At 32.5% G+C, this 12,397-nt stretch overlaps 1 protein-coding gene across 9 annotated transcripts in view; it reads left to right on the top strand.

Moving 5' to 3' along the window:
* Positions 1–12,397, top strand: part of DENND4C (DENN domain containing 4C) — a 130,446-nt gene that overhangs the window by 66,574 nt on the left and 51,475 nt on the right. For all 9 annotated transcript variants that reach the window (XM_036021549.1, XM_028510223.2, XM_036021552.1 and 6 more), the window contains 6 exons: positions 984–1,084; positions 1,399–1,617; positions 6,860–7,005; positions 8,200–8,235; positions 8,325–8,455; positions 10,615–10,747. In XM_036021549.1, coding sequence (XP_035877442.1) covers positions 984–1,084; positions 1,399–1,617; positions 6,860–7,005; positions 8,200–8,235; positions 8,325–8,455; positions 10,615–10,747 — 766 coding nt within the window. The remainder of the gene's footprint in view (positions 1–983; positions 1,085–1,398; positions 1,618–6,859; positions 7,006–8,199; positions 8,236–8,324; positions 8,456–10,614; positions 10,748–12,397) is intronic.

Genomic DNA, 12,397 nt, shown 5'->3' with positions numbered 1-12,397 from the left:
TTGATGTTTCCTTCTCTTCCTTCCTCCTTGCTCTTAAAAAGCAATGAAAAAAATGTCCGCAGGTGAGGATAAAAAATAAAAGTAAATAAATAAAGTAATTTAGTTGTAAACAATTGACATTCCTGAAATAAACATCATTTTGCTCTTGTTTTTTATGTACTTATGTATGAAATTTTTTAAGAATTTAAGATGCTTGCATTGATGTTCATAAATGATATCAGCCTGATGTAGAGCACAGTCCATGGTTGGTACATAGTGCTTTCATCTTTGTGAAGTTTTAAATGTTTCTTCTTTCTATTAAAATAATTGTATCTGACTTGCACATTATTTAAAACCGTTCTTTTGAAGTTCTGAGTTTTTTTCTTAAATGCTGAATCTGTTGAATTGTGGACAGAACATGCTTTATATGTCACTGTTTCTCTGATACTTGTTAAGATTTGCTTCTAATAGGAAATTTGAAATCTCAAGTCTAAATTTGACACTCTTTTATTTAATAGTTTACTTTTTTATTTATAGAGAGTGTGGAAGGCAGTGAGAAAGAGAAGGAAAGAAACATCCATGTGTGAGAGAAACATGGATCAGTTGCCTCTTGCACACACCCCAACCAGGGAGTGGCCCACAAACCAGGCATGTGCCCTGACGGGGAACTGAATCGGCAACCTTTTGCTTTGTGGGATGACATTCAATCAACTGAGCTATACTGGTCAGGGCAGCACTTTAAATATCATAATCCTAAAATACTCTTGAGGCAAGACTTCAGTGTTTGTAACTCCAGTATTGAAAATCTATGCTGAAGGGTTAGTATGAATGATTAAATTTGACTCAAGATAATTGAAATGAAAAGAGAAGTTCCTTGAAAACAACTTATTCAGACTGTCTGTATCATTTGTTGTAGCTTCAGTAAAGATATCCTTTCCATATACTTTTTTAGTTTGACATAAAAACAGATGAGAGACTTTATTAGTTATACTTTTATTTTATAGAGCTGATGAAAAGAAGAACATGAACTGGAAGCAGCTTCCCAAAAAACCATGCAAAAATCTGCTTAGCACTTTGAAGAAATTGTATCCCCAGTTATCTTCAGGTAAATGTGAGGATAAAGGAATATTTTGATGAAAATTCTTCTTAAGTTTAAACACAGTTTTGCTCTGCTTAAAAGGAGTCTCATTACAAAATTCCAATAATAAGAAGTTAATATTATGGTTCATAACTTTTTAAGTATGTTGTGTGTGGCCTGTCTGCTTGATCATCTCTCTTAGCTCTTCCTAATGATTCTGATACATTAATGGAGAGAGAAATTTCAGAAAGTCACAGGCTTTATTTTGAAAATTTCCTTAATTGTTCAGTCATTATTTATATTACATTATATATCAATGTCATTTTTTCTTATTTTGTCAGTTCACCGAAAAACTCAAGAAGGTTCAGCAATTGAGATGACTCCAATTGAAGCAGATTTCTCCTGGCAAAAAAAGACGACTCAACTTGAGATGGAAATTCAAGAGGCATTTTTGCGCTTTATGGCATCCATTTTAAAAGGATATAGAACATATCTCAAACCAATTACAGAGGCTCCTTCAAATAAAGCCACAGCTGCTGATTCATTATTTGACCGACAGGGTGAGTGGCATTAAAAATATAATCACTTTGTATAGATATGAAAAATACTTTGTTTGGTATTGCTACCAAGAAATATTCTCTATTTATATTTTTAGAACTTTATATTAAAATATAATGAACTTCTGTCTGTTTGCAATCTGGCTCTATGAATAGAATTTCTCTTATTTTTTATATTGCATTTTTTCCACCTAAAACTAAAGGGCTTTAATTATTAAAAGTCAAAGATATTGCTTATATATACAATACTACTTAGTTATCTTAGAATGTGATTTGTTTTAGGTTTTCTTCAGTTTTGCATAAACTTTAGTTTTATATACACTTTGCTTTAAAATATTCCCTAACAATTAGTTTTTGGAATAAAGCCATCAGGTTTTTAAATTTTTCAAAAAATATATATTTTTCCAGGGGAAAACACTATACTCATGTTTTTTGTGTTTGTTAATTTAGGGAGTTTTAAAGCTTTTTATTATTATTCAGCTACTGTTATATATTGAGTAGCAACTTTACAGATTCATTAATATTTATATAAAAATTATATTACATTTCTGTACTTTTACCTAGCAGTTACTTTAAAAATAATCTACATTCTCCCAGTAGTTCTTTTGCCTTTTATAATTTCTGCTTCAGAATAACTTATCTCTCAAATATTTAGCCACTGCTTTCCAAGTCCAACTAGTTATTATCTAGGGATATAAAGAAGTATAAAATCTAGATGTATGGGATACTAAATGGAAAATAATCTAATTTTTTAAAGTAAAGCAAGTACTCAAACAAATTTTACACAATTCAGTGAGAAGCTCTTAAAATGCAGAAAAATAGAAACATCCTTTCAAATCAATATTTTGGAAGACTTTAAGGAAGAAGAGCATGACTTGGAAGAATTTAGATAAATGGAGATGAACAGGAAAGGCTTTCTAAAAACAATAGGCATTAAAAAGCAAATCTGAATTTGAATTTCTTTACTGTTTATGAAATGTTTATGAAATGTTTATGAAACATTTCTGGGATTCTTTATTCTCATTAATAAAATGGGGATAATACCTCGTTTCATGCATGATTGTGAAGACTCAATGAAAAAAATGTAAGTGGAACAACTAGCAAAAATTACTTTACAATATTCAGTATTCATGATAACAGCTATTTATTATTAGTGGTAATAACAAAATGGAAGAAATCTCAAAAAACCAAAGAACAAGGTATGTGTGTTTGTTTGCAAGGTTTACCTTAACAAAGTACCATAGATTGGGTGGCTTAACCAACAGAAATTTATTTTCTCACAATTCTAGAAGGTAGCTGGAAGACCTCTCTCCTTGGCTTCTGCATGGTTGTCTCCTCCCTATGTCTTCGCATGGTCTTCGTTCTCTTTGTCCAAATTGCCCCTTTTTGTAAGGATACTAGTCACATTTGATTTGAGTCCACTCTACTGCATTTTGACTTAATTGTTTTGCTAAAGACCTATCTGCAAATACAGTCACATTCTGAAATACTAGGGGTTAAAACCTCAACAGGAGAATTTTGGGGGGACACAATCAACCCATAATAGCATGTTTGGGAAAAAGAAGATTTAATGGTACAATTTGACCAAAGTGAGCAGTTTTAATAGGTATCGTAGAAGATGAGGCTGAAAATAAGATCAGAGCTCAGATTATGGGTAATGTTAAGGATAGTTTTAGATGCCAAACTAAGAACATGGAGTTTTTCTAATCAGCAGTAGTGGGTCATTAATTCATCTCTGTAGGCAGGAGGCATTACTAATGGAATTGAGAAAGATAGATATTTAATTTTAGTGTCTGAGGCCTAAGGATTTTGTTGGTAACAGGATGACATTTGGTTTAATGGGGAATACAGACATTAGACAAAATAACGCAAATACTATTTACATTTTACTGTGTTGTAAAGGAAAGTATTGGTCACAATGAGAGTGCTAGGTTAGGGAAAGTTTCCCTGAAGAAGTAACAATTAAGCTTTGGCCTGAAAAATGAGTAAGAATTAGCTCTTCATTTTGGGATAACTTTTTCTTAGGGAATACTTTCATAAACCTATATCAAATCATATAGCTATCTTCCAACTTAAGCAGTAGTAGCAATCAATATTCTGCTATTTGTATTTCAGCTATCTTGAATGGTCTCTTTCTCGCTGAATCCCAAATAGGACATCATTTCATCCATAAGTTTTGTTAATTATATTTATAATTTTCTGAGCTTATCTGTCCTTTTGGCTGCTTGTATCCTTATGGTGTTATTTACATTTCGTCCATCATCTGTATTTCCTGTAAATGTGTATTTGGAGCAAAACCCAATCATCCAGTAGAAATATAATGTTAGCCACATATGTAATTTAGGATTTTTAGTGGTCAGTTAAAAACAGAAATAAGCAATAGGGAAAATTATTTTTTAAAATTTTATTTTAATGAAATGTATTGGGATAACATTATTAATTAATAACATTATAAAAGTTTCAGGGTACAGCTTTATAATTCAACATCTGTATACTCCATTGTGTGCTCACCACTGAATCTTTTTTCATCACCATATTCTTGACCTCCTTTACCCTCTTTGTCCTCCTTCTATTCCTCTTCCCCTATAGTAACCACCATTCTGTTGTCTATATGTATGAGTTTGTTTTGTTTGTTCATATGTTGATTTTTGTTTTATGTTCCACATGTGAGTGAAATCACAGTTCTTGTCCTTTTTCTGTTGGACTTAATGCACTCAGCATGATACCCTCAAGATCCATCCATGTTGTTTCATTTTAATAGTGTTTTCTCCAATGTAATATATCCAAAATAGTATTATTTCACCACATATTCAGATATTTTTAACTTAATGAAATATTTTACATTCTTTTTTTGTATTAAGGCTTTGAAATCGGCATGTATTTTATGGTTATACCATTTCTTACTTTGGACCAGCCACATGTCGAGAACTAAATTGCCACATGGGGGTAGTAGTTACTGAATTAAACAATACTGATGTAGAGCTTGATTAGATTTGGGTTCAATTTTCTTGTCAAGTAATGCCAAAATACTTTGTGCTCACTACTTCCTATTTTGAGGGACATAACATGTCTGGCTGTCCCATTTTTAGTGCTGTTAAGATTATATCACTGGGTTTAACTGTCAGCCTCATTCATTCATTATCGTTTCCCATCTGCTTTTCATTTAATTGTTTCAGTAGCTTTTGCTGATAATTGCCTATATCCACTAGAAGAAGGAAAAAAAACCTTTTCTTTACTACTTGCCAAGAAAAATCTATTTCTATTTTATGTTAGTCTTTCTCAACTAGTATTTCACTGGGATGGAATGAGGACCATAATATGTGGAATGCCAGAAGTGTCAAAGAAAGGCTGGAGGTAAAAGTGGCTCAAAAACCATGCTCCTAATGGTGCATGTGAGCCAGATCATACAAGATTTTTTAGAACCAGTGAAGGGCTTTAGTCTTTATTCTAAGAGTACTTGGAAGCCAGTGAAGGATATTTAAGTAGGTAATAGGATCAAATTTATATTTTTAAGTCACTTTAGCTTCTAATGCAGATATTGAACTAGCGGCTCCTGAAGTGTGGATCTACTAATTAAATTGGTTAATGCACTGGTCCAAGTGACCAGTATAAGTCACCTGGATTAGCTGGTGATAGTATGAATAGAAGAGTGATTTTTAAGAGGTGGATTGGATAAAAACATAGTGATTGAATACAGGATGTAAGATAGAGGGAAATGTCTAGAGCAACTTTGAGATTTTTGTCTTTAACAACCAAGTTGATGGTCATACTCTTTATTGAGAAGGAAAATAGCCGGAAAGGAAGATCTGATTATTTGTTAAGGAAAGGCTTTTTGTTGTTGTTGTTTTTAATGAGAGAGCTTTAGTATGCTGATGAGTAGCTAATAGAGGAAGAATTGTTCTGAGAATACTGAGGGGCTGGAATCCCAGGCTGAGGTGGTGGGCTTGGCCTTAGGTAGGAGGACTGGACATATCCATTGTAAAAAGAAGGAGGGAAGGAATGATAGCTGCAGAAAGAGTCATAGATTTTGTAGTAAGATAATAAAGGTTTCTCATTTAATGGTTTTCATTTCTCTGTAATATAAGGTATGATCATTCTGCGATGGGGGAAGAAAACATGGGGGGAGAACATTTAAAAACCAGAAATAGCTGTGAAAACACGGGTAAAGGGTTGCTGGTCAGGGATGAAGGTACAGTACTGATTCTGATCCACCTAATTGTGGAACTTCTTTTTTCTCGTTTAACTTGTGCTCAGTCACACTGTTGCAGATCCAGAGAAAGTAGGCAGTGTATTCCTCCAGGGCTAGGTTATACTAGGTGGGTTTGGCAAAAAACATAAGAATTGACAGTGTTGACAAAAAAGTAATTGAAATGACGGGCATGGGCATGGGCATGGAATCAGTATTAGATAGGTAGAGAACTAAAAACAGGAGGGCTTAGATAGAATGGAAAAGGGTAACTGGATTGTAGATTTCAACCAGTCTAGCTTCTGTCCCCCCCCCCCCCGCCATACACACACAAAAAAAGCCTTGGTAGGTGTTCTTCAGTAAGCAGACTAGATAGATAAAGGTAATGGTCAGAGAATAACATGTAAATTACATATTTGAGAGCCAGAGCTATTTTTAATGATAGCAAGAATGGTCTAGAGAGTGTATATGTGACTATGTGTAGAAGTTGGTGGTTGAGGTAGAATAGACCTCAGATCATTGAAAGTGTTGGATGGTTTGTGACTGGTATGTGTTACAGAATGATGATGGTAGGAATTGGAGAGGAGAAGACTTTGAAGTAGGTTCCCTGATCTTCATTGAATGAATGGGGAGTGTCCCTAAGGTCGGTAGATGACTGCAGCTGGTAGGGGAAGGGGTAAAATAGCCAGATGCTTGAACCTTCAGTGAACAGAAACTTTTACAAGACTACACAGAAATAATTGTCTGGTGGCATTGCAGAGGAAGGACATTGACACCTCTTGCTCAAGAATATACAGAATATCAGAAATTTCTATTTGAGAGCTGTAGAGCTAGAGGTTTCTTATAAGAGATTCGGGTTTCAGTTAAAAGGTTAATGGTATAAGTTAAGCATTTTTGTGGTTGAATCAGGCAGAAGGAGCTATGGTTACTAGAAGCTTCTATAGTGATATATATAAAGAGACTACAATATAATGTCATGTAGAAGTTTAAAATAATGTTTAATATAACATCTAGTTCCACTTTAAAATTTGAATTTAATTGTAATTTTGTTTTCTTTAGGATTTTTAAAAAGTCGAGATCGTGCCTATACAAAATTCTACACCCTTTTATCCAAAACACAGATTTTTATTCGATTCATTGAAGAATGTAGTTTTGTAAGTGATAAAGATACTGGATTCGCATTTTTTGATGACTGCATAGATAAGGTAAAAGTTTGTCCTATACATCAGTGTTAAGGAAAAACTTTAATAGTTTGACTACTTGTACATATAATCATCATCATTATTATGATTAGCCCAAGTGATCTGATGGAGACAATATAGGGTATGTGTGTGTGTGCCTGTGTGCGCATGCAAGCTCATGGCTGTGGGTACACATGTGCTCACATGTACATGCAAATGCCTAATTCTGGGCTTGATATGAATCATCTTCCTTGTGGTATCTAGTTTCTACCATACATAGGTAATTTTTCTCTTTGATTCTCGCTTTGTTTTTGTAACTATTAAGTGCTAAGAACATTTCATTGGCCATTCTAAATCTTATATTTTCTAATTTATATGAATAATGTAAGGTTTAGTAGTTCATTTAAAAAGTTTAGTTTTATAGCTAATGGAGTCTTGTGTTCTTTTGTTTTAATGTTTTCCAAATACTTTTGCTAATTTATTTCTTTTGTACTAATGAAGATATTTGGAAATATGTTAGATTTAAAGCTTTACTCACCCATCCGAAGGAAGTTCAAGTTGATTCCTAACAGTCAATTGATGACTGACTTAGATTTTTAAAGAAAATTTTAATAGAATTCTTATTTTTGTTGTGTGGATCTTGAGGCTGATTATTTATACAAACTATATATTATATAAAATTCAAGATTACATCCAAAAAAGGTAGAATATTATGACATTGTATTTTTTTATGGGCTCCTAATGATTCATGTGCCTTAGAAAACTTGATTAATTTTTCTCCCATTCTGTTAGTGTGATCTCAAACTTCAGGGATACATTTGAAATTATTTAACATATTAGTTTACTGATAAAATTGATAGTACACTATCATCCAGTTAGAGGGATGCTTAGATAATATCAATCACTAATGCAGTAGTTTAATAATAATGAAATTTTTGATTTGAGAAGCTAGATTTCCCTTGTGATTAGTCATCTTTTGCTTTTGAAGGATTCATGAAAATATTAATCAAAATAAATTGTTTTCTATTTTAATAGCCATAAGAGAAGTATTATACTTTAGCCTAATATAGTATAGGGTCCCAAAAATATATTGTGAAGTGCTTTGTATCTGCCCAGTTTTTTTTAAAAAAAGAATATTTTTTAATGTAAGAGTTTAAGGTAAACTCTATTAAATTCACAGTAGACATTTCTACTAAGAATTATTTTCTTCTTTTCTAGTTGTTTCCTGATAAAGGCATGGAGAAAACAGATAAGGTATTTTTTTCTTAAAATTAAGTTTTGAAATTTCAGAATTAGGTCTTGCTTATATACAAATTAACTGGAAAAAAACTAATTATTTTCAGGTTGATTGTGATTCAACAGATGATACCAAGTTGATAGAGCTAGATGATTCACAAAAAAGTGAGCACACTGTATTCATAATGCCACCAGAGCCACCTCCTGATGATGGAAAGGACCTGTCACCAAAGTACAGGTAGCAGGAATTTTTTAAAGGAGCTCTTTGGGCACAGCTTTAGTAATTTATTTTAATTGTTTCTGATTGATAGTAGATACATATATTAATTATTTGTGAAGGTAATTTTCAAAATTTATTCAGTGAAACTAATAGAGATAAATTATTTTATAATATTACTGGGTAATGTAAATTAAGAATTGGACAACCTTATTGGAAGATAAGCCAGATGTTGGTCATTATTCACCTAAACATTTAACCATATTTTAATGTTTAAAAAATGTATATACTTTTGTGAGGTTCCCCCACCGTTTTGGGGATTTCATTGTTAATATAAAGACTAAAGTTCTCATGCTTAATATCTCAGAGTACACTTAAAAGTAGAGGACCAGGAATCGTTCTTTATTAAAATAAATGTAAAGAATAGGATTTGGATAGGAATCTTTTGAGAAATCAAATGTATTTGATTGCTGTTGTTGTAATTGTGATAGGACAAAGTTTAATAGACTTAGAAAATTAAACAACAGAAAAAAGAAAATTAGCACATCATTTTAGCACCAGTACTTAGTCTGTTAACAATTGTATGTATATTTTTCCTGTCTTTTTGTGCATAAATTTGCATTTACTTAAAACAAATACAAGTTCATTCTGTACATATTCTTTGTAACCTGTATTTGCCTTTAATGGTCCAAACATATGTCCACATTAAAAAAATATTTTTGTGCCATATCATTTTGAATGACTACATTGCATGTGTTTATTGTGATTTGTTTTACCAGTCACGTGTGGATTTGTTTGTAGTTCTTTGCTGTCTATATCTTTGTATATACACAGTTATTTCTTAGACTGTATTCATAAAAGTATATGTAGCAAAGGAAATATAAAGTAACTGTCTTCTAAAAATATGGAAATATAGAATTAATATATAATCTCAGAAGGACTGCGTAAGAATGAAGAATATATACCATAGGGATTGAGTGGCTTAATTAAGTACCATTTTGATTGCATATTAACTATAGAATTCTTTTTTACTTTGGCTTAATCGTTGGTATCCAGGTATTGACAAACAACATAAATAGGGAAAGGCAGTATTGCCCAGAAGAAAATTGGCCAAAGGAACTAACCAAGCATTTTCCAAGAAGAATTCCCAGTAGTCGATAATATGAAAATATATTGTTTTTTTAGTATTCAAAGGAATGCAGACCAAAATGATGAGTAGAGGCATTTTTAAAAAGATTTTATTTATTATTTGTTTTTAGAGAGAGGGGAAGGGAGGGAGAAAGAGAGGAAAAGAAACATCAATTTGTTGCCTCTCTCATGTGCCCCGACCAGGACCAAACCCGCAACCCAGGCATGTTTCCTGACTGGCAATCAAGTCAGTGACCTTTTACTTTGTGGGACAGTGCACAATCAACTGAGCCACACTGGTCAGGGCAGAAGCATTTTTAATCTATCATGTTGAGGATAGGCTGTGCTACTAGAGTGTATGTTAGATTGTATGCTACAAGTATTGCTTTTTGGGGGAAATAATTTGGTATGATTATAAAACCCTGTTATTGGGCATTAGCAAACCCTGTTATTAGGCATTATCCTAAGAAATTAAGCAAAAGTATTCATAAAGATATATGTACAAAGATATTTAATTGCAAAAATTCAGAAATAACCTAAAAGTGTCTAGCAGTAAAGAATTGCTTAAATTGTATATCCCATTTAATAAAAATATTATGAAAAAATTTCCTTTTAGATATCAGTGCAAAATACTTTTATGAAGAAAAACAAAATTACAAATTATACTAAATATTATTTTTGGTCCACAGCCCATGCTCAGGCCACTGAGCTACACCAGCCAAATATTATTTTTAAATATAAATTATCATTAAACACATGGTTTCTCTTATAAGGGTTAACTCCTCTATCAAGTAAGATATCAGGGTTTTCTGTTTTCTAGGGATTGGTTGAAAATAAATAGGGTGGAGAGGAGCCAAGCTTTCTGTGTAGGTGGCTTATGTATTTTATAACTATATCATCTTACATTTTTGAAAAGAAAATTTTCTATATAAGGGTTTTGGGGAATAATATCGGGTACTATTAAGGTTTAGAAATATTCACCTAAATTCTGCAATAATATGAAGAGTTAATGTATTTTAAATCAGCAGTTCTATTTTTGCTTTTTATTTTAGTTACAAATACTTTCCAAGACTGGACCTTAAGCTTTTTGACAGACCACAGGAGTTGAAACTTTGTTTTAGTAGACACCCTACTGGGAATAGCATTACAAACAGCCCAGCTCTCATGGCTAAGAGAACTAAACAGGTCAGATATTCTTTATGTAATACATGTTAATTTAAAATGTAAAATATGTATATGTGATATGCAGCTCATAGTTTAGATTTATCACCCACAGTAACCATTGGAAGATCTACTATGGTTGATGATGAACTGTATTTCTTGCAACCCTACTTATAATATCAAGGCTGAAGTTTTTGCATGCTTATGTTTATGTTTTAGGAGAATCCTTGGGAACCAAATATACTTTAAAAATAACTTTGTTGAGATATAATTCACACACATACAATTCACCTAAAGTATAGTCAATGGCTTTTCATATATCCACAAGGTTGTGCAACCACCACCACAATCAACTTGAGAGCGTTTTTGTCATCCCTAATAAAAACTTTCACCCCTTAGCTATTAACTCCCAGTTTTTTCCTCCCATAGCCCTAGGCAACCCCTAGTCTGTTTTTTGTCTTTATAGTTTTGTCTATGCTGGGCATTTCATATAAATTGAATTGTGTAACATATAGCCCTTTGTGACTGGCTTCTTTCACTTATAATAATGTTTTTAAGGTTCATGAATGTTATAACATGTATCAGTACTTCATTTATTTTTATTGCTGAATAATATTCCATTGTATTTATACATTTATCCATTCATGGACATGTGAGTGGTTCCTACTTGGCCATTATTCGTAGTGCTGCTATGAACATTTGTGTACAAGTGTTTGTGTGGGTGTATGTTTTCATTTCTCTTGGGTATGTACCTAGAAGTAGAATTGGTGTGTCATATGGTAACTCTGTTTAACTTTTTGAGGAACTGTCAGACTGTTTTTCAGAGTGGCTACACCATTTTGTATTTCCTACCAGCAGTTTATGAGTGTTCCAGGTTCATTATACCCTTGTCAGTTCTTGTTATTATCTTTTTTATTATAGCATCCTAATGGATGTGAAGTGGTAGGTATCTCATTGTGATTTTGATTTGCATTTCCCTCATGATTAATCTAAATGTACTTTATACTGAAAACTGCATTCTAAAGAGAGTTCAAATGAGTTATTTAGGACCACCTAGACATCTAGTTTTAATACCACACCTGATTTAAGTGTAAAGAATTAAGCTATAGTTAGGTGTGAGTTAAAATTAAACATCTTTTAGATATATACTGACATTTTGGGGGTCTACAAGCCATAGAAAATTTCAGAATGAAATTCTCAGTTCAGATTTTACCAGTTCATGTACCTCTCCCAAATCTGAGAGGTAACCCAAGGTGTTCCTTAATTGCATACAGTACACATTTCTCTCAGTGTTGTCTGAAGATAATTTTTTTTATCCTTGATAGCTTACTAAAGGCAAGTTTTTTTAAGGGGAGAATTTTGTTACTAAGTATTTAAATCTCATTTTCATCACCATTTTTTCCCAAGCTAGCTGGAAAAGGAAAGGTACTGTATTTTCATATGTATCCTCAAGTCTCATAAAAATAGATCACAAAATTAATTCACTAGGATATTTTTATTTAGAACATATCCCAGTAGAGGGATCTTTTGTGCAAAGCACACAATAGCAGTTTAACATATCTGGAAGGCTCTATAATTTCTGGGAGTATCTATAGTTTGATAAAGCTCAGCTGGTGATTTTGATACCTATTCTCTTCCACCTAAATCAGAATGAAAATCAGAAGTTGAAAACAT

The sequence above is a fragment of the Phyllostomus discolor genome, chromosome 3 (genome assembly GCF_004126475.2).
Source record: "Phyllostomus discolor isolate MPI-MPIP mPhyDis1 chromosome 3, mPhyDis1.pri.v3, whole genome shotgun sequence".
NCBI classification, from domain to species: Eukaryota; Metazoa; Chordata; class Mammalia; order Chiroptera; family Phyllostomidae; genus Phyllostomus; species Phyllostomus discolor.
Note: the sequence above shows the minus strand (reverse complement) of the source record. Positions and strands in the feature narration are given on the sequence as shown.